At 42.8% G+C, this 23150-nt stretch overlaps 1 protein-coding gene across 3 annotated transcripts in view; it reads right to left on the bottom strand.

The window, feature by feature from the left end:
• LOC110533971 (pyruvate carboxylase, mitochondrial) overlaps positions 1–23150 on the bottom strand; it is a 96580-nt gene that overhangs the window by 55335 nt on the left and 18095 nt on the right. For all 3 annotated transcript variants that reach the window (XM_036990381.2, XM_036990382.2, XM_036990383.2), the window contains 3 exons: positions 22750–22901; positions 16087–16205; positions 1867–2029 (listed from right to left, as the gene is read on the bottom strand). In XM_036990381.2, the coding sequence (XP_036846276.1) occupies positions 1867–2029; positions 16087–16205; positions 22750–22901 (434 nt within the window). The remainder of the gene's footprint in view (positions 1–1866; positions 2030–16086; positions 16206–22749; positions 22902–23150) is intronic.

Raw genomic sequence — 23150 nt, 5'->3', positions numbered from 1 at the left:
AAAGTAGGCAGAGGTAATTCTGTTGTTTTCATGTGCAGTTCTCATTTACCACCTGCCCAGTTAGTGAACAGAATACAAAAACATATCGACTGATGTCAAAACAATTCAAAGGAACCGTTGACAAGCTAACAAAGTAAACTGATCCAATGCCAGTGATTACCTATTGAACCGATGACAAGCTAACAAAGTAAACTGATCCAATGCCAGTGATTACCTATTGAACCGATGACAAGTATTAACGCTTCTTTTCCCTACCTACTAAATTACGGTGCTCCTACTCGCCCTGCATATCTGAATCCCATCCATTAGGAGTTGCGTCCTCATTCATCATTGTGTCTTCAAATTAGCTTCTGAAGAAACACGGGAGGAGAAAGTCCGGAGCTAAACCTGCGCCCCTCCCTCTTCCCCAGTCTTTACTAGATGTCACATTCACACGTTGCTTACAAGTGAGGGGGGGGGGGGGGGGGGGGTCATTATTTTTTTTGCACAAACATTCTCCTTCTCTTGTAATGTCTGGGAAAGCAGAGAAGAATAAAAAAATAAGTTGACACTTGTCATTCAGACAAACCCGGAGGAGAGAGGAGGGGGGGGAAGGAAAGAGAACCCATCTGTAGTGTGTACCTCATCTACTATCCTGTCCCTGGACAACACCGAAACATTCCTTCTGCATTTCACCCTTCTGGCTCCACTCTACACCTATTTACTCACATCCATAATGCATCAAGTTGTCAATATTGATGCTCTACCCATCACCTGCTGCATCTCTCATGGACAATAACAACGGACGCATTACATCGCCTTTCAATTAGAGGTAAGGAAAAAGACCGACACAGAGACAGAGACCGTTCCAAATCCCACAGGGTGCGTTGAGAAAAAGTAGAAAACTTTCATAACTTCAAAGACTATGACTTTTGATACATCCTTAACTCTCAGAACTGTGGAATGAGAACTTAGTATCAATTTCTCAGCACCTTGATGCAGAACTTGTTTACACAGACTGCCTGTACTGGGTACTTGATGTCATAGTCCTCTGTAGCTCAGTTGGTAGAGCCTTGGGCGTGCAACACCAAGAGTGGGTTCGATTCCCCGGAGCACCCATACTTAAAATGTATGCACGCATGTCTAAGTTGCTTTGGATAAAAGTGTCTGCTAAATGGCATAATATTATTATTATTATTTTATTTTTTTAAATATGTATTATGGAGAATTGCCTTCTCATGGAAGGAAAAACCATCAAGCGTTCCCAATTTTCTGAGGAAAGAGCTAAGAATTTGCAAATCGTCTCAGGAATTAAGGGCACGTGGTTATCAAATACCAAAAGACAGTTTTGGAGCGGTATTTCCGTATCTTCCTTTAAGCTTGGCAATTTACTGGATATATGTGCTCAGATAGATCCCTGAGGGCAGTCCGAGCAGATCTGAGGCTGAACTCTTAATGCATTAGGAAAAAACCCAGCTCCTTAATGTGAATCAGAGAGACCAGGTAGACGACCAGACTAGACAGACAATCTACAGCTGGAACAGACAGGGATTTTGGGCTGATTCAAGGCCTACATGTCAAACAACCGGGAGATATCAATATTTGTTCCATTATTTATTTCAAAACGCAACTCATCCCCAACAATCATTCAGACCAGAGGGCTCCTGTGGGAACAGGGTCGGTACGCCAACTCTACAGCATTAACTAAATAAACACTCAACTACAGAACCCTAAATGGACATGCACAAGTAGAGCTAGGAGGGTTATTTCCTGGGAAATAGTTCTGTCAGGGCTCATGGGTCAGAAAACCTTCTGGCCCTACATGGAGGGAGAGACTGCGCCTCATTATAACTGAGTGGCAGTCTGCAGGGAGGGGCTGTTGCTTACCTCAAGTCGTCCAGTGTCAGGCTGGAAGCCACGGGCAGGGTCCTCTGTGGTCACCCGGCATTGGATGGCGAAGCCATTGATCCGGATCTTATCCTGCTTCAGGCCCAGCTCTGGCAGGCTACGCCCCTCACACACGTGCAGCTGAGCATGAACCAGGTCCACACTGACAGGAAGAGGTCGGGGAGAGTAGAAAGAGAGAATTTTACTGTCTGAATTGACAAGGAAAACACAAGAAAATGCGCTCGGTTTTGCATAAAGTTCCCACTCTGGTATGTCTACAGGAGTTACCAGTTCAGAATCTTTTTTTATCTTGATACCCATGACAAACTTCAGATACCTTGTGTGAAATTCCCCTACACGATACACAAGCAGTGTGGTGACATTCACAACTGATGTGAAGATGAGAGTTCACAAAGCAATATCTATTCCCATTTTAAAATGTGATGTTAGGTTGATGACACGCCTTCAGTGCACTTGAAAAATAGACCTGAGAGATGGGGAGGGAAAAGGGGGGGGCGGGGGGCGGGGACTTCAGTTCAGAGGGGAACAGAGCGCATAAAAGGTATTCAGGGTAAGGAAAGATAACTGACACTTTGCTCCACTGTGACCACAGCCAACAATCCAGAAGGAGCTGGAACTGGTTTCTGTTCAGTCACGGATGGAGAGGAATTTAAATCTGATGCGTCACGATACTATGAGAGCAAAAAACTAAAAACCCTATTGCTGTTAAAGTTAACAGAAGTATCTGTCCATTTAGCAATTCTAATTATGAAAAAGGTTGGTAGAAAATCTATGTAATGGTAATTCAAACTCAAAGCTCCACGCCACATGAAGGAATGTTTTTGTAATGGCTCGTAGGCAAATCTCAACAAATCCAAGTCAATGATATCACTTTTGTCTACCGCTCACTGAATGACTAAAATATACGTGTGCATGTCTGTGCCTCGAGGCTGAGGGAACACTTTTTCTTACCAATAAAAGGAAGGGACAGAGATGTTCTTTAAGGAACAAAGTGTCTGGGCAGGAGTTTTTTGTTGCATCAATGGATTGAAACATTTTGGCTGGTGGTGACAAGTACTTGATGAAGAGTCACACACAAAGGCAAAATGTTTTGCGATGAAACACAGAATCTCAGGCCATGGAGTAGGTTGGACGCTGCTTATGTTTGAGAGACGGAATATCGTCTAAACTGACAGAAACAATTGCAGAAACAACTGGGCAGGCCGAGAATAAGCGACTGTGTAGCTTGAAAACCGACATTCATTTCATACTTCCTTCCCTTAATGTATACCATTACTTCTCCACCGTCTCCCGCTCGGCAGACGACTTTGTCAACCACTTCGGGGAAAAAAAAAAAGGTTGACGACATGCGTTCCTCATTCACTCTCAGCCTACTGAGCCCATAACAAAAACGACCTACTCCTTGACCTCTTTCGATTGTTAACGGTCGATCCAAAACAGGATTGCTCGCCACCAAACAATACATTTGATGTTGAAAATGCACTTTGAAAAATATGTTTAAAGGGCTTTTCTACAAGTAAGGTCAAACGGAAGTGTTCATTGTAAGAAAATTGCATGTAATTGTGAAATTCTATCATTTAGTGGGTGGAACATTACATATTTGATATAATAGCTGACATTCTTGTAGCCGTGTTCACGTTCTCTATAGTGCGCTTTAAACGTGTGTGCCCAGTCAAGAATTTAAATTTTAAGAAGATATTTACTACTACATGAAATTAAAAGTAAGTGGCTGCATTTCAAACTTGATTAACAGAAAACAAAGATATCAAGAGGCACAGGATCATCTGGTGAAAATCACTGGGGGGGGGGGGGGACAGCTTCTGCCTCTTATTTTAATTCTTGACTTGTTTTGTCATTTGGTATTTACACGGACTTAGACAGTGTTACCAAGGTCTCAGTAAGACATAATGACAAATCGAGGCAGTAATCCCTTCCAACTGAAGCAACGGGTCGTTTTGTCATATTGGATTAACCCAACTGTTCTCCCCACTTTCTCTACCTCCAAGACAATTAGTCGTAAATAAACAAAGAAGGGCCCTTCACACCTAGGTGCGAAACCATGTGATCTCACAGGAATAGAAAAGCGCTCCCCCTCTCTCAATTAAATACAAAGAGGCTTTATTGCCATGGGGAACATGTTTACATTGCCAAAGCAAGTGAAATAAACTAAACAAAAGTGAGAAACAAAAAAAAAAACAAGAAATGTAGAATTTGACAGTAAATATTGCGCTCAAAAAAGGTTTCAAAAAGAGACATCAAGTGTTATATTATCAGCTATATACAGTGTTTAAGCAATATGCAAATAGTTGTAGTATGACTAGTAGGAGAAGAAATAAATAAGTTGAATTTACAAATGTTTGTTTGTACTCCACTGGATGCCCTTTTCTCATGGCAACGGGCCACACATCTTGATGCTGTGATTGCACTGTTGGAGTACAGATTGAAATATACATATTCATGTTAGCAGACAGAGCTTACTGATTACTTAACATCTTCAAAGCATGTGTATGTAGATAGATCAATACAGTTGAAGTATTAGTATTTAGTAGCAATGCCTTTAAATAGCTTAACTTGGGTCAAACGTTTCGGGTAGCCTTCCACAAGCTTCCCACAATAAATTGGGTGACCTTTGGCCCACTCCTCCTGCCAGAGCTGCTGTAACTGAGTCAGGTTTGTAGGCCTCCACGCTTTTTCAATTCTGCCCACAAATGTTCTATAGGATTTTGTGATGGCCACTCCAATACCTTGACTGTTGTCGTCCTTAAGCCATTCTGCCACAACTTTGGAAGTATGCTTGGGGTCATTGCCCATTTGGAAGACCCATTTGCAACCAAGCTTTAACTTCCTGACTGATGTCTTGAGATGTTGTTTCAATATATCCACATAATTGTCCTCCCTCATGATGCCATCTATTTTGTGAAGTGCACCAGTCCCTCCTGCAGCAAAGCACCTCCACAACACGATGCTGTGATCCCCGTGCTTCACAGTTGGGACGGTGTTCTTAGGCTTGCAAGACTCCCCCTTTTCCCTCCAAACATAACGATGGTCATTACGGCCAAACAGTTCTATTTTTTGTTTCATCAGACCAGAGGACATTTCTCCATAAAGTACGATCTTTGTCCCCATGTGTATTTGAAAACAGCAGTCAGGCTTTTTTTAAATGGTGGTTATGGAGCAGTGGCTTCTTCCTGGCTGAGCGGCCTTTCAGGTTATGTCGATATAGGACTCGTTTTACTGTGGATATAGATACTTTTGTACCTGTTTCCTCCAGCATCTTCACAAGGTCCTTGGCTGTTGTTCTGGGATCGATTTACACTTTTCACACCAAACTACGCTCATCTCTAGGAAACCGTGGTTCCATGGTGTTTATACTTGTTTATCTGTACAAACAATAGTATGCGTGGTACCTTCAGGTGTTTGGAAATTGCTCCCAAGGATGAACCAGACTTGTGGTGGTCTACAATTTGTTTTCTGATGTCTTGGCTGATTTCTTTTGATTTTCCCATGATGTCAAGCAAAGAGGCACTAAGTTTGAAGGTATGCCTTAAAACACATCCACAGGTACACCACCAATTGACTCAAATGATGTCAATTAGCCAGAAGCTACTAAAGCCATAACATTTTCTGGAATTTCCCACGCTGTTTAAAGGCACAGTCAACTTAGTGTATGTAAACTTCTGACCCACTGGAATTGTGATACATAATCACATTGTAGGATTTTTAGTGAATTTATTTGCAAATTATGGTGGAAAATAAGTATTTGGTCACCTACAAACAAGCAAGATTTGTCTCTCACAGACCTGTAACTTTTCTTTAAGAAGTTACAGGTCCTCCACTCGTTACCTGTATTAATGGCACCTGTTTGAACTTGTTATCAGTATAAAAGACACCTGTCCACAACCTCAAACAGTCACACTCCAAACTCCACTATGGCCAAGACCAAAGAGCTGTCAAAGGACACCAGAAACAAAAGTATAGACCTGCACCAGGCTGGGAAGACTGAATCTGCAATAGGTAAGCAGCTTGGTTTGAAGAAATCAACTGTGGGAGCAATTATTAGGAAATGGAAGACATACAAGACCACTGATAATCTATCCTCGATCTGGGGCTCCACACAAGATCTCACCCCGTGGGGTCAAAATGATCACAAGAACGGTGAGCAAAATTCCCAGAACCACACGGGGGGACCTAGTGAATGACCTGCAGAGAGCTGGGACCAAAGTAACAAAGCCTACCATCAGTAACACACTACGCCGCCAGGGACTCAAATCCTGCAATGCCAGACGTGTCCCCCTGCTTAAGCCAGTACATGTCCAGGCCCGTCTGAAGTTTGCTAGAGAGCATTTAGATGATCCAGAAGAAGATTGGGACAATGTCATATGGTCAGATGAAACCAAAATATAACTTTTTGGTAAAAACTCAACTCGTCGTGTTTGGAGGACAAAGAATTCTGAGTTGCATCCAAAGAACACCATACCTACTGTGAAGCATGGGGGTGGAAACATCATGCTTTGGGGCTGTTTTTCTGCAAAGGGACCAGGACGACTGATCCGTGTAAAGGAAAGACTGAATGGGGCCATGTATCGTGAGATTTTGAGTGAAAACCTCCTTCCATCAGCAAGGGCATTGAAGATGAAACGTGGCTGGGTCTTTCAGCATGACAATGATCCCAAACACACCGCCCGGGCAATGAAGGAGTGGCTTCGTAAGAAGCATTTCAAGGTCCTGGAGTGGCCTAGCCAGTCTCCAGATCTCAACCCCATAGAAAATCTTTGGAGGGAGTTGAAAGTCCGTGTTGCCCAGCAACAGCCCCAAAACATCACTGCTCTAGAGGAGATCTGCATGGAGGAATCGGCCAAAATACCAGCAAGTGTGTAAAACCCTTGTGAAGACTTACAGAAAACGTTTGACCTCTGTCATTGCCAACAAAGGGTATGTAACAAAGTATTGAGATAAACTTTTGTTATTGACCAAATACTTATTTTCCACCATAATTTGCAAATAAATTCATTAAAAATCCTACAATGTGATTTTATGGATTTCTCTCTTATTTTATCTGTCATAGTTGAAGTGTACCTATGGTGAAAATTACAGGCCTCATCTTTTTAAGTGGGAGACCTTGCACAATTGGTGGCTGACTAAATACTTTTTTGTCACACTGTATGTATGTATGTATGTATGTATGTATGTATGTATGTATGTATGTATGTATGTATGTATGTATGTATGTATGTTACTGAGTGACCTGGAAAGTTATATTCTGTTCAAATATGTTATTGTGGAATATGAAATGTTCTTAAGGAGGGAGGCAAAAGGGCAAGTCTAGTGTCAGTTCTTGATGTGGCAGACCAGTTGCTGAGGAACCACAACCATGAGGGATGTGGAACTCAACTGGAGATAAGGTCAACTGTTGAAGTGAGAAGACACTGCTGGGAGCGGGGCACCCCGAAGACCAATCTGATTTACAGTCCTCTCACACACACACAAATTCCATGCGGGTCCTGGACTTAGGCAGGGCCATGACAATAAGAGGAACATAGTGTGTTTCTGCCTAACAGAGGACAGTGCATCTTAAACGCGCAAGAAGATGACTCCGCCTAGTTCAAAGGTATAAAGAAAATGTGCTTGTGGGACTTGTATGTTGTCTTTCCAGCTGTATCACCCAGTGGGTGAATAAACTCTGTTTGAGCTTTTTCCTAGTCATCCGTTTGAGTTTTTACTCTGTTTTTCTCAGAACCTAACAGCACACTGCAGTCTTTTGCCTAACAGATATGGGAATTTATCAATGTTTGATTTGTTTTCAAATTCTTTGTGTTATCTGTGGGAAATATGCATCTCTAATGTAGTCATACATTTTGCACGAGTTTAGTAAGCGAAGCGCAGTTTCTCTCCCTCTCAATAATTATTCTCCTGGATCTGTCTCTGCCCTGGGCCCAGCAGCTCAGCTACTTCTCAAAAGGAGGTAAAGAACCTCCATCTTAGCACACCTAGCAAGGGCCTTGGCTTTTCATGACAAGAACTAGTAACTGATAAGTTAGGGAAAGAGCAGGCTCCTACTTGCATTTCTAATTGGGGCTGAAGAACCTAAGTACAAGCTGTTTAGGTGAAGACTTAAAGAGCTAACATTCAAGGAGAAGTCACTTCAGAGCACAGCCTCTGCAACTCAAGGGTCAAAAGACAAAGCAACCAGGAACACAATCCGAGGAGAGGAAAGGAGAACGCCACAAGCACAACAACTTCGGACCAAAGGACACACGGCCACTTTGAGCAGATTGAGTATGACATTTAATGTTCATAATGTCAAGGTCTTTAAATCTCATCTTTCATTCTATTTCATCATCATTATGTTTTGTACATAATTTGATTATTGACATTAAAATGTTGATGGTATAAAATAATTATGTTCTTGTTATTCTGGTAAAGTTATTAAAAAAATAATTGCTAAGTCAGGTCTTCTCTGAAGATAAAATGTTTTCCAATAAAGGACTGGCACCTAGATTTCATAATTTATAGTAATAATTATACACACACACACACAATCCATGACAATCCATGCTTTTTTTTTATTGATCTCTTATGTAACTCCTATACCCAGAGAACACTAGACTGAAACTCTAGATTTCAGTCCCAAACTCTCTTGGGGTGGCAGGATGAAAGAAAAGGGGTGGAAAATACCAGAGGAGGAGGACAGAGAAGAGGGAGACAGGGGAGAGGGAGACAGGGGAGAGGGAGACAGAGGAGAGGGAGAGGAGACTGCATTGCACAAAACCAAAGATGTGATATGAGCTGGAAGCAGAGGGAGTGAAGGAGGAGGGAGACATGAGGGGGGATTAATATATTCAGTGTGATTTCTTATTCCACTTTAATTGCTGATGCCAGGCAGTGTATGTAGCGCTGGTGTGGATGTGCTGGAAAATTCTGCACCTCTCCCTCCTAACAAACCAAAATCCTTCCACTGAAAGCCTCTCCACTTTAACCCATTTTTATTTGAATAAGATCCAGGTCTTTGAAACAGCCCCCAAACACACCAATCCATTGACAAGCTTTCCTCATCCTTGTGTGCCAGTTTAGTAGTCTTCTCTACCCTCGTCTACCCGTCTCACATTCTTAATTTCTTGCAGAATAGACAAACAAATATGCAGCTGCAATCTAGCCACAACTCAGTGATTAGAAACCCATTACAGGGTCAGTGACAGAGCCTACACTGAGCTGTAAACACACACACACACACACACACACACACAATTGAATTAAGGGAGAGGAGTGGGAAGAAGAATTGGAGTGGCGCAAATGCTGAGAGAATTGAGGTCTGCCATAAGCCTGTCTTAACTGAATTTATAGAAGGGAAAGCACAACACAACAATGACCTCCACCCAAAGTATGTGGGCTCCATACCGCAGGATACTGTTCCTAAAGCCCGTTTCAAGAGGAGGCATTATATCACAGTAATGTAAGAAGATATTGTGAATGCACCAAAAATGATTTGATCTACACTGACTGAAATGCATTAGTCTTCATGTGAAAGGAGGAAAAAGGGATGTTGTGAGACGGGAGGTTGCAGAGTCCAAGGAGTGAACCCATTACGATGACATGGGCCATTTCCAGTGATTCCCAATACCACGCAGTAGGCAGAAGGGGTCCTTAATTGGTCTTAATCACTGGGACCAATGACAAGTCATGATACAGGCAGAGGCAGACAGCCAAAAACAGAGGCGTAATAGCCTACCAACCGGAGAACTATATACAGATCAGAGAATTCAACACGTAGTCGGAGGAGAACATAGCCAGTGGCTAGGGCATGAATGCCCCTTTGGCGAGTAAGACTCAATCGCATTACAGTCATGTGCCTATCCAGAGCCAATCACTCAGAGCAGTGCGCCAGCAGAATGCCAATTGCAGTCTGACAGATTCAATTTAATACGACAAGATGGACATTTAGAACGAATGAACCTACATTCCTTCCACATGACTACAGAAGTCTCTGCCAGGTGCACAGAAGAAAAGTCATACATATCAATCTGTGCGTGAGTCAATGTGTACGTGCACACACACAAAATAAGACTTAAAAAAAAGACGCAGCATTGCATTCATCCCTCCTGAATGATTACTTTGGCTGCATCTGATAAGTGCACAACCCATGGCTATTGTCAGTGTTTGAACTCTGAATGCATGAGATGGGTGAGATTAGGCACTTTAATCATCTCTAGTCTCATGTAGGAACTCCAAACGACATAGCACTGCGCGACATGATTCGTGGACTAGGATTCTGGCTCTGAAAGTAGAACTCAGACAGTATAGACTGATTCATATGGGAAGGAAAACTTGGTAAGAACATCACGTCCTAAACGATCTGCTACATCAGTCCATTTACGTCATAATTCCAGGACTTCTAGAGGGTTCCTTTTGCGTTGGCACAGCATAGGAATCCTATAGTCCTTCACTGGTCAATTAGAAACACGTATTTAAGTGTCAACTATTTGTCTTAAAACCACTCAAATGGACACAAAACAATCATAGTACAAGGAGTCATCTATAATGCATTACATCTATACACATGTACGCACGCATAAACTAAAATAAATTAAGTTGAGTGGATAAAAGGACAATCGGGCACTTCTAAAAGAAAAAGTCTCTGTGGCAGGATTTGGCGCAAGCATTTACATTATTGTTACTTTAAAACATTTTCCACAATGTATTATTTTTCATCAGGGCTGGAATTCTGACAAAAAAATGTTTATCCCTAATTTTATTGTATAACCCACAGTAAAGCAAGGCATGCGGGTACATAAACGTTTATCTAGGGGAGTGTTTGTGTATCGACCAGTCTCAATAGCAAGACTGGCCAGTCCACATCAACATTTTACAAAACACCTTCAATATTGCTTGGATAAAACAGTACAGCTAGGGTTCTGTCCCAAAAGTGCATTTACAAAAAGCCTGTAGGGTGTGCAGCTTGTTACTTTCAGGTTTGTTTATCCGTTTGGTACCACTTTAGTTTTGCTCTCCAAAAGTGCTGACTCAAAAGCACCACGGCCATTTCCAGTACACACACTGCCTGTATCAGTGAGCTGAGTCATGCCAATGTTGAAAAAAAGCTTAGACACGATATAACATTTTCCTTTGCAGTTGTAACACCACAAGTCCATTAAAAACATGTTTACATTGACATTCATTTGGCATGCTGCAAAAATCACTTCCATTTAAAAAAAGAAGCATAGCCTCTGGTGATTCATAGAGTTTTCCAGACAATATCGTCTTCAATAGGGCATGCATTTACCCACACCGAGGTAAAATCTGCAGGTATGGTTAAAAACTGCATTAACCCAGGTATAATTTGTGCCCCCATACTGCTGAAGCATAAATAATACCAGGTAGCACCAACGAATCAAACAGTTTAGCATAACATCTAAAAAAGGGTAGCGTTACTCTTTGCAATGATTGCACCGAGGACACGATTTGTGTGGTTAGCTATGTATGTACCTAACAGACAATCAGTCCCAGATACTTGTACTCACTGACAACATCGAATAAGGAATAATAATATTGACGACGTAGTGTTCTCCCCTGTTCCTGTTCCTGTTCATCCTCAAGGCTAAAGCTTTGTTCGTCAACTCTTCAATCAAGCTCCCAAGCAGAAGAAAGCCACGTCAACCATGACGATCAAGCAGACGGAGCTTCTAGAAAACGGAAATAACTACAAAAACGCCGTCTCTTGCACCGCCCCAGAATCTCCAGAAGTGTTCAATTGGGTTGAGATCTGGTGACTGAGACGGCCATGGCACATGGTTTACGTTGTTTTCATGCTCCTCAAACCATTCAGCGACCACTTGTGCCCTGTGGATTGGGGCACTGTCATCCACTCCCAACAGGATAGAAATGCGTCACCATAGGTTGAAGGTGATGGGCTGTGTATCAGAAGGGCTGTGTATTTACTGCCGTTTACCTTGCCCTCTAAGGGGTTCAGTGGACCTGAACCATGCCAGGGAAATGCACCCCACGCCATCAGCGCCGCCGGAACACTCATTTCCTCAAGAGTTTCCATTATTTTGGCAGTCCGGCTTTAAACTTACTCTTGAAAGTTGTAATCGTACAATGCACAAGGTGCAATGTCAAAATTGGGTAGTGCATCATCAGTTCCTCTTGTTAGTCATTTCATACCCTAGAGCTATTTTTAACTCAGAAATGTCCAGATCAACTAGCCCATATCAGCTACCATATATGACAAATAAAATTTGATTTGAGATATATATACATATATATACACACACACAGTGCCTTGCGAAAGTATTCGGCCCCCTTGAACTTTGCGACCTTTTGCCACATTTCAGGCTTCAAACATAAAGATATAAAACTGTATTTTTTTGTGAAGAATCAACAACAAGTGGGACACAATCATGAAGTGGAACGACATTTATTGGATATTTCAAACTTTTTTAACAAATCAAAAACTGAAAAATTGGGCGTGCAAAATTATTCAGCCCCTTTACTTTCAGTGCAGCAAACTCTCTCCAGAAGTTCAGTGAGGATCTCTGAATGATCCAATGTTGACCTAAATGACTAATGATGATAAATACAATCCACCTGTGTGTAATCAAGTCTCCGTATAAATGCACCTGCACTGTGATAGTCTCAGAGGTCCGTTAAAAGCGCAGAGAGCATCATGAAGAACAAGGAACACACCAGGCAGGTCCGAGATACTGTTGTGAAGAAGTTTAAAGCCGGATTTGGATACAAAAAGATTTCCCAAGCTTTAAACATCCCAAGGAGCACTGTGCAAGCGATAATCAATGATCCAAAACATAAAGCAAAATCTACAATGGAATGGTTCAAAAATAAACATATCCAGGTGTTAGAATGGCCAAGTCAAAGTCCAGACCTGAATCCAATCGAGAATCTGTGGAAAGAACTGAAAACTGCTGTTCACAAATGCTCTCCATCCAACCTCACTGAGCTCAAGCTGTTTTGCAAGGAGGAATGGGAAAAAATGTCAGTCTCTCGATGTGCAAAACTGATAGAGACATACCCCAAGCGACTTACAGCTGTAATCGCAGCAAAAGGTGGCGCTACAAAGTATTAACTTAAGGGGGCTGAATAATTTTGCACGCCCAATTTTTCAGTTTTTGATTTGTTAAAAAAGTTTGAAATATCCAATAAATGTCATTCCACTTCATGATTGTGTCCCACTTGTTGTTGATTCTTCACAAAAAAAATACAGTTTTATATCTTTATGTTTGAAGCCTGAAATGTGGCAAAAGGTCACAAAGTTCAAGGGGGCCGAATACTTTCGCAAGGCACTGTATATATATATATATATATATATATATATTATAATATAAAAATGTAGTGACCTCACCTGGTTTAAAGGGTGTCTCTAGAGACAAAACCTCTCATCGTCACTCAATGCCTAGGCTTACCTCCACTGTATTCACATCCTACCATACCCTTGTCTGTACATTACACCTTGAATCGATTCTTCCGCGGCCAGAAACGTGCTCTTCTTACTCTCTGCTACAAACGTACTAGACAACCAGTTATTATAGCCTTTATCCTACTCCTCCTCTGTTCCTCTGGTGATGTAGAGGTTAATCCAGGCCCTGCAGCGCCTAGCTCCACTCCCACTCCCCAGGCGCTCTCATTTGTTGATTTCTGTAACCATAAACCCGGATGTCCCAGCCGTGTCTGAATCCTGGCTTAGGAAGGCCACCAAAAATCCTGAAATTTCCATCCCTAACTATAACATTTTCCGGCAAGATAGAACTTCCAAAGGGGGCAGAGTTGCAATCTACTGCAAAGATAGACTGCAGAGTTCTGTCATACTACTGTCATATCCAGGTCTGTGCCCAAACAATTCGATCTTCTACTTTTTTTTTTTTACAATCCACCTTTCCAGAAATAAGTCTCTCACTGTTGCCGCTTGTTATGGACTACCTTCAGCCACCAGCTGTGCCCTGGACACCATATGTGAATTGATTGCCTCCCCATCTATCTTCAGAACCTGTACTGTTAGGTGACCTAATCTGGGACATGCGTAACACCCTGGCCATCCTAACATCTAAACTAGATGCCCTCAATCTCACACAAATTATCAATGAACATACCAGGTACAACCCCAAATCCGTAAACACGGGCACCCTCATAGATATTATCCTGACCAACCTGCCCTCTAAATACACCTCTGCTGTTTACAACCAGGATCACAGAGATCACTGCCTCATTGCCTGCGTCTGTAATGGGTATGCAGTCAAACGCTCCCTATAACACTTCAGCGAGCAGGCCTTTCTAGTCAACCTGGCCCGGGTATCCTGGAAGGATATTGACCTCATTCCATCAGTAGAGGATGCCTGGTTATTCTTTAAAAGTGCTTTCCTCACCATCTTAGAGTAAGCATGCCCCATTCATTTTTTTTTTGAACCTGGAACAGATATAGCCCTTAATTCACTCCAGACCTAACTGCCCTTGACCAGCACAAAAACATCCTGTGGCGTACTGCATTAGCATCGAATAGCCCCCCACTTTTCAGAGAAGTTAGGAACCAATATACACCGGCAGTTAGGAAAGCAAAGGCTAGCTTTTTCAAACAGAAATTTGCATCCTGTAACACAAACTCCAAAAAGTTCTGGGACACTGTAAAGTCCATGGAGAATAAGAGCACCTCCTCCCAGCTGCCCACTGCACTGAGGCTAGGAAACACTGTCACCACCAATAAATCCACGATAATTGAGAATTTCAAGAAGCATTTTTCTACGGCTGGTCATGCTTTCCACTTGGCTACCCCTACCCCGGTCAATAGCGCTGCACCCCCCACAGAAACTTGCCCAAGCCTCCCCCATTTCTCCTTCACCCAAATCCAGATAGCTGATGTTCTGAAAGAGCTGCAAAATCTGGACTCTTTCTAAAATTATCTGCTGCAATTGTTGCAACCCCTCTTACTAGCCTGTTCAACCTCTCTTCCATATCGCCTGAGATCCCGAAAGACTGGAAAGCTGCCGTGGTCATCCCCCTTTTCAAAAGGGGGAGACACTCTAGACCCAAACTGTTACAGACCTATATCTATCCTACCCTGCCTTTGTCAGATCACCGACCATCTCGAAACCCACCATGCCTTCTCCCCTATGCAATCTGGTTTCCGAGCTGGTCATTGGTGCACCTCAGCCACGCTCAAGGTCCTAAACAGTATCATAACCGCCATCGATAAAAGACAATACTGTGCAGCCGTATTCATCGACCTGGCCAAGGCTGGACTCTGTCAATCACCACATTCTTATCGGCAGACTCAACAGCCTTGGTTTCTCAAAATGACTGCCTCGCCTGGTTCACCAACTACTTCTCAGACAGAGTTCAGTGTGTCTAATCGGAGGGCCTGTTGTCGGGAAATCTGGCAGTCTCTATGGGGGTGCCACAGGGTTAAATTCTCGGTCCGACTTTTTTCTCTGTATACATCAATGACGTCGCTCTCGCTGCTGGCGATTCTCTGATTCACCTTTACGCAGAAGACACCATTCTGTATACTTCTGGCCCTTCTTTGGACATTGTGTTAACTAACCTCCAGAAGAGCTTCAATGCCATACAACTCTCCTTCCGTGGCCTCCAACTGCTCTTAAATGCAAGGAAAACTAAATGTGTGCTCTTCAACCCGATCGCGGCCCACACCCGCCCGCCCGTCCAGCATCACTACTCTGGACGGTTCTGACTAAGAATATGTGAACAACTACAAATACCTAGGTGTCTGTACAGATTACCTCAAATAGCCTGTACCCCTGCACACTGACTCAGTACCGGTGACCCCTGTATATAGCCTCGCTATTGTTATTCTTATTGTGTTACTTTTTATTTTAGCCTACTTGGTAAATATTTTCTTCTTCTTGAACAGCACTTTAGGTCAAGGGCTTGTAAGTAAGCCTTTCACAGTTACGTCTACACTTGTCGTACTCGGCGCATGTGGCAAATAAAGTCTGATTTGATTTGACAGGGAACACAGTCTTATAGGTTGTCAGAGGTGACATGGTAATGCCAGGTAACGGTCGTGACCCACTCCGTGATCTGCCAGGTAACGGTCGTGACTCACTCCGTGATCTGCCAGGCAACGGTCGTGACTCACCCCGTGATCTGCCAGGTAACGGTCGTGACTCACTCCGTGATCTGCCAGGTAACGGCTGTAAGACTGACTCCGTGATCTGCCCGGTAACAGCTGTGACTCACTCTGTGATCTGCTCGGTAACGGTGTGCTCCACCTGCAGGCGGGAGTTGACCTCGATGAAGTAGTGCCTTCCATGTTTATCCACCAGGAACTCCACCGTGCCAGCGTTCTCATAGCCCACCTGTACACACAGACAGATCCAAATAGATACATACCTTTACTAGGCTACTTTAAACCTACAATAGGCTACTTCAAACTTACTTGAGGACATCAAGAATGTCACAGTTAATAAGGCACAGTTATACAAGGGGGGTATTCAAGTACTCCATTTTTCTTAAGAGCTTTATTGCTCACATTCCATTACTTTTTTTAAATGAACCTTTATTTAACTAGGAAAGTCAGAACAAATTCTTATTTTACAATAACAGCCTACCCTGCCAAACCCTCCCCGAACACGGACGACACTGGGACAATTATGCGCCGACCTATGGGACTCCCGATCACGGCTTGTTGTGATCCATCCCGGGATCAAACCAGGGTCTGTAGTGACGCCTCTTGCACTGAGATGGAGTGCCTTAGACCGCTGCGCCACTCGGAAACCCACTATAGTCCAATATAGTGTGTACAGTCAGATTTCCTCCATGGGCAGCCCTATACAAAGTAAGTTATTTGTAGAAGGCACATTCTCATATTCTGAATTCTATTTGAGGAGATTATAAGTTCTGGTTTCAAAAAGTTTAAATGATCTTGATAAAAAGATGCATAACGAATTAACCACTCACAAACCAAAATTGTAGATCTGAATATCTTACAGAACACAACTAAATCTTATAAAATGGGGAAGCGACAAGACTGACAGCTAATAGCTACAAAAGGAAGATAGCGTGTGATATCCCAGGCTGTGATTATAGTTATGAACGTCCGAGCTGTCTGTAAGAATGACAGCCCTACTACAGCTCAGGCACGGAGGCCCCAGGAAATCATTTATCAGACCATTTCTCCCTCCACATCGCTGCGGGGGCTTGAGATTGCGACGGCCAAAATTCACTGAAATCTGATCCAATTTATCTTTGTAATTCATCCCGCGCTCCAAAAAAACTCATCTCTGCCAACCAGGGCAGGCACCCCTTTCATCCATTCAGACAGTACCCCATGTTAAGGTGCAGGCTCACAACTAGACAGCTTATATCACACACTGCATAGACCACACAAACAGACAAAAAGGGACAAGCACTGTATGCATTACAACAATGTCTGGAAATAAGTGTTAAGAGTGCCACAGGAAATAGTCATAGTAATTTCAGTCCAATTAAACACCCTGCTAGCGGGAGACCTGCTGGCAACCATATTCCACTGTAAAACAATATCCTGTGAATTTCAGAAATTTGCATAGAACAGGCTGTATTTCATAATGGGCTTTGTATACTTAAACGGTCCCATATCTACTGCCTACTGTTACAGCAAACATAAGGAAAAGGTATGGACAAGCAGGTGTTGCTGAAAACCACAGGGTATTGGGAGTTAAACAGTACAGCATCACTACAGAGACTGGCATGTGGATAGAGAGGTTTGATTAGAACGGGAGGGAAACAGATGTCATTCCGCAGAGGTGTAGAGGCGGCAAGATGGAGGGAGTCGGAGAGGGGGCGAGCGAAACACTGCTGCCGTCACCAAGGATAGGTACTGTACCCGCAACCACTATAATCCAGAAACTTAAGCAATCTGCTGTGTGTAACATACGAGTTGAGAAGAAAAATACAGGCCTGTCGTTTGTATAGAGTGTGTGTATGGTTGGGGGGGGGGGGGGGGGGGGGGGGGGGGCTGAAGCAAAATATCAAATTCAAGGAGCATGTTGGCAAGAAGAGCAAAGAAGTAGGGAAGCTGTGAACCCCCCCCTAGCTGACCTGTAAGAGGTTTTGGGGTAAAGCATCTGTCACCATGGAAACCACAGACATAAAATAGTTTTCGCACCAATGGTTTATTTCTCTAGCAGCTATTCTTGTTCTACTTTGTGACCTTTTCAAAACTCCCTGTGCTAGCTTCCCTTGACCAGAGATTTCCATCACTGATTTAATTTATTGAACCTTTATTTAACTAGGCAAGGCAGTTAAGAACAAATTCTTATCTACAATGAAAAAGGAAAAGACACAAGGCGTCCTGCTGGGACGGGGGGCTGGGATTCAAAATATAGGACTAAACAAACAATCACAACAAGAGAGACACCCATTTCTGGGGTTGGAGTAAAAGTACTTTTGTCCACCAATTTATCAAAATATGCTGAGATTCATCTTATGATTGCAGCAAAGGCAAAACCAAAAAGGAATAAAGTAGAACATAAAACCTGCCGATGTCGTCGTCCATTAAGTAGAACATAAAACCTGCCGATGTCGTCGTCCATTAAGTAGAACATAAAACCTGCCGATGTCGTCGTCCATTAAGTAGAACATAAAACCTGCCGATGTCGTCGTCCATTAAGTAGAACATAAAACCTGCCGATGTCGTCGTCCATTAAGTAGAACATAAAACCTGCCGATGTCGTCGTCCATTAAGTAGAACATAAAACCTGCCGATGTCGTCGTCCATTAAGTAGAACATAAAACCTGCCGATGTCGTCGTCCATTAAGTAGAACATAAAACCTGCCGATGTCGTCGTCCATTAAGTAGAACATAAAACCTGCCGATGTCGTCGTCCATTAAGTAGAACATAAAACCTGCTGATGTCGTCCATTAAAGGGGTGCGGCTGTAACAGGCCTACATCTGTATAACCACTATGAAGTGATACGTGTCTGTATTTAATGTACAAGAGAGAACTAGAACCACACCGACACGTGGGTATCAATATTGTAATATAAAGTAATCATTTTTTATTTTATTTTAGTATTCTAGTGATAATTCTCTCCCAACTCAAATCCTTACTAAGTCTACTTAAAGCATGCTTCACTCAGATATTTTGGTACACAGCTTACTCCGGAGATAAAAGGCTGGCCCACCCTCTTTTAATCAAGTAGTTCTTTGCCGTTTCCTAAAATAACTGCAGATGATTAAAATTGGGTAATGCTTTAAATGTTAATGGATAAAAATTGGCCAATTTCTCTCTCGGAACTGATTTCCTCTCATGAAAGACTTGGGAGTCTGGGGAAGTTGATAATTAGTAAGGTGATATTTAGTGAAAGTATAAAAGGCGGCCGGCCGCATGCTTCCCAGAAGAAACGGAAGAGTCTGTTCGGGCACACCGAAGTTCGGCCGAAGTCTACGCCCCTTTTGTCAGTTATGGTCAACAGTAAGGATTCTTAAATAAGGTCCGTTGTCATTCGACGAGAGACGACTAATCTTCATTCACATTTTTTCCATTCAAAAACAAACACTGCACCAAACATCTTAGTTCAATGAAAATAAATTAAGGAAACGATACTGGCAACAGCATCTCAAAATTGACAGTACTATTGTCACTTTTTTCTTGATTTTAAAGTTAAAAAGGTCTAAAATGAGTCTGTGAGCACTCGTTCGGGTTAGGCGCTAGCCGAACTGAAGCATGCAGACACCTTTAGGGTGAACATTATCCTCCTCAAATACAGCAGGAGAGGTCATCGACTTGACAGATGTGGGATCCATAGATAAACATAGGAGGAGAAACATTGGACTTTAAAATGTACTGTTCTCATCTTTTAGAGAGAAGAGAATATATCCTCCAGCACACTAATCTGTATAAAAATAAAACGTTAAAACTTCAAATCCCTTTGACACGAAAAGCGAGACGCCAGTGAAAACCCATACGAAAAGGACAAAACGCATCTGAAATCCAATCAAATCAAAATGTTATTGGTTGCATACACATATTTAGCAGATGTTATCGCAGGTGCGGCAAAAACGCTTGTGCTCGTCTGGGAGCAGACTGACAGTGAACCACCACTGGCAGGGTTGTTTTTGTTAGGAGAGCAGCTTTCTAAAAGTAGAAACCAAAATGTTCTCATCATCTCAGCCCTTCATTCCTCACTGCCATATGATTGAACAGATGGAGATGAATTCTGTCCCTCACTCACACCCAATTTCTTTCTCTCGTGCTCTAACTCCTTCCCCTCACACAGAGACTAACGCGCTCAACATTGCAGGCAACAAAGCACATTCAAAAGATCTCTCCCTCAAAACACTACCAAAATTACCCCCCTCCCCTTCTCCATTCCCAAAACAGACGGCAAACAAAGCAGTACACAAGGCAGAGATTAGCACTAGCAGGACAGCTAGCTCAAGGGTACACATGACAGGCACACCAGCTACTGTGTACACAACGCCTAATAAGCTTATCACACACAGGATGGGGAATCAGCGGGATACAACAGTCACTAGTAATTGTTCTCATGTCAAAGTAATTGCTTCCACCTCACAATAACAAACAAAAAAAAGCCAGCTTGATTGCAATCAGGAAATTATGCAACTGCATATTCTTTGAGTGTGGGAGTCCCACAAGCTTGCTCATGGCGTCCCTTCGAGGCTGTTGATAAATGCTGCCATCTAGTGTACCTATTGGTAACCTGCAGGTGAAATTCCCACTGCCTTAATCACCTTTCTTTATCTAAACGGCTCCCTCTCTCCTCTCTCTAAATCCTGTTCTTACACTGCAATATTTTCCTCAAGGTTTTTCATCCTTCTCCCACACTTTTCCGCTGGCCCTCTGAGCACAACAACAACACTGAATGAGGACACCTATTTGGTAAGGCTCAGAGTTTCTTATAAGTGACTTCAAAACGCATTGTGCTTTGAAGGCCCTGGCTTTTTTTAATTTCTTCTAAAAAACAAAAGAACAAACATTTTTTTCAAACCTAATCGGCCCAACAGCCGGTGGGATAAAGACGAGGATGAGGTAGAGAGAATGTTTCCCTATGAGCAGATACAGTGGGGAGAACAAGTATTTGATATACTGACGACTTTGCAGGTTGTCCTACTTACAAAGCATGCAGAGGTCTGTAATTTTTATCACAGGTACACTTCAACTGTGAGAGAAGGAATCTAAAACAAAAATCCAGAAAATCACATTGTATGATTTTTAAGTAATACATTTGCATTTTATTGCATGACATGAGTATTTGATACATCAGAAAAGCAGAACTTAATATTTGGTACAGAAACCTTTGTTTGCAATTACAGAGATCATACGTTTCCTGTAGTTATTGACCAGGTTTGCACACACTGCAGCAGGGATTTTGGCCCACTCCTCCATACAGACCTTCTCCAGATCCTTTAGGTTTCGGGGCTGTCGCTGTGCAATATGGACTTCAAGCTCCCTCAAAAGATTTTCTATTGGGTTCAGGTCTGAAGACTGGCTAGGCCACTTCAGGACCTTGAGTGCTTCTCACTCCTTAGTTTCCCTGGCTGTGTGTTTCGGATCATTGTCATGCTGGAAGACCCAGCCACGACCCAACTTCAATGTTCTTACTGAGGGAAGGAGGTTGTTGGCCAAGATCTCACGATACATGGCCCCATCCATCCTCCCCTCAATACGATGCAGTCGTCCTGTCCCCTTTGCAGAAAAGCATCCCCAAAGAATGTTTCCACCTCCATGCTTCACGGTTGGGATGGTGTTGTTGGGGTTGTACTCATCCTTCTTCATCCAAACACGGCGAGTAGAGTTTAGACCGAAAAGCTCTATTTTTGTCTCATCGGACCACATGACCTTCTCCCATTCCTCCTCTGGATCATCCAGATGGTCATTGGCAAACTTCAGACGGGCCTGGACATAGGCTGGCTTGCAGGATTTTAATCCATGACGGCGTAGTGTGTTACTAATGGTTTTCTTTGAGACTGTGATCCCAGCTCTCTTCAGGTCATTGACCAGGTCCTGCTGTGTAGTTCTGGGCTGATCCCTCACCTTCCTCATGATCATTGATGCCCCACGAGGTGAGATCTTGCGTGGAGCCCCAGACCGAGGGTGATTGACCGTCATCTTGAACTTCTTCCATTTTCTAATAATTGAGCCAACAGTTGTTGCCTTCTCACCAAGCTGCTTGCCTATTGTCCTGTAGCCCATCCCAGCCTTGTGCAGGTCTACAATTTTATCCCTGATGTCCTTACACAGCCCTCTGGTCTTGGCCATTGTGGAGAGGTTGGAGTCTGTTTGATTGAGTGTGTGGACAGGTGTCTTTTATACAGGTAATGAGTGGAGAACAGGAGGGCATCTTAAAGAAAAACTAACAGGTCTGTGAGAGCTGGAATTCTTACTGGTTGGTAGGTGATCAAATACTTATGTCATGCAAATTATTTACTTAAAAATCATACATGATTTTCTAGATTTTTGTTTTAGAATATGTCTCTCACAGTTGAAGTGTACCTATGATAAACATTACAGACCTCTACATGCTTTGTAAGTAGGAAAACCTGCAAAATCGGCAGTGTATCAAATACTTGTTCTACCCACTGTATGTTTGAATAAAAATAACACAAGTTCAGAGTTTCTCAACTGTAATTAGTCATGCCTATGGTGTTAGACGTGTTGTTGCAAACTAAAACCACACTCCTTTCAGATAACAATGGTCTTTTATGCCATTCAAAACTGCAAATACACACAGCTCTACCATTTCAAAAAGGCAGTAGTAACAAAATTCGAAACATTCAATTATTTGTTTCTTTAAGTACTGAAAAGAAGCCTGCCTAATGGAATAGAAGAAGTTTCAGCTAGATACTACCTATTAAAAGAATGCATCAAAGTGTGTGGGCGTGTTGCATCTTGTACCTGTCTGGCCAGGTTGACAGAGTCAGCTGTGAGTCTGTCCCGGAGGTGTGGGTCCAGTTGTACAGCCGGGGCCATCTCTACCACCTTCTGGTGCCTCCTCTGGATGGAGCAGTCCCTCTCATACAGGTGGATAATATTACCATACTTGTCACCTGGGAATGACAGTAGGTCTACAAGTTATTTAGGCCAGTAAGATCAAAGTAAATTTACTGGTATGTGTGTGCGCGCGTGTGTGTACACACACACAGTGCATTCGGAAAGTATACAGACCCATTCCCTTTTCCCACTTTGTTGTTACAGCCTTATTCTAAAATGGATAAAATCATACACCCCCCCCCCGCCCCATCAATCTACACACAACACCACATTATGACAAAGTAAAAACATGTTCAGAAATTTTG

The sequence above is a fragment of the Oncorhynchus mykiss genome, chromosome 10 (genome assembly GCF_057628025.1).
Source record: "Oncorhynchus mykiss isolate SJ-2025 chromosome 10, ASM5762802v1, whole genome shotgun sequence".
Classification (NCBI taxonomy): Eukaryota; Metazoa; Chordata; class Actinopteri; order Salmoniformes; family Salmonidae; genus Oncorhynchus; species Oncorhynchus mykiss.
The sequence above is the reverse complement of the archived record's forward strand: the minus strand, read 5'-3'. Positions and strand labels throughout refer to the sequence as shown.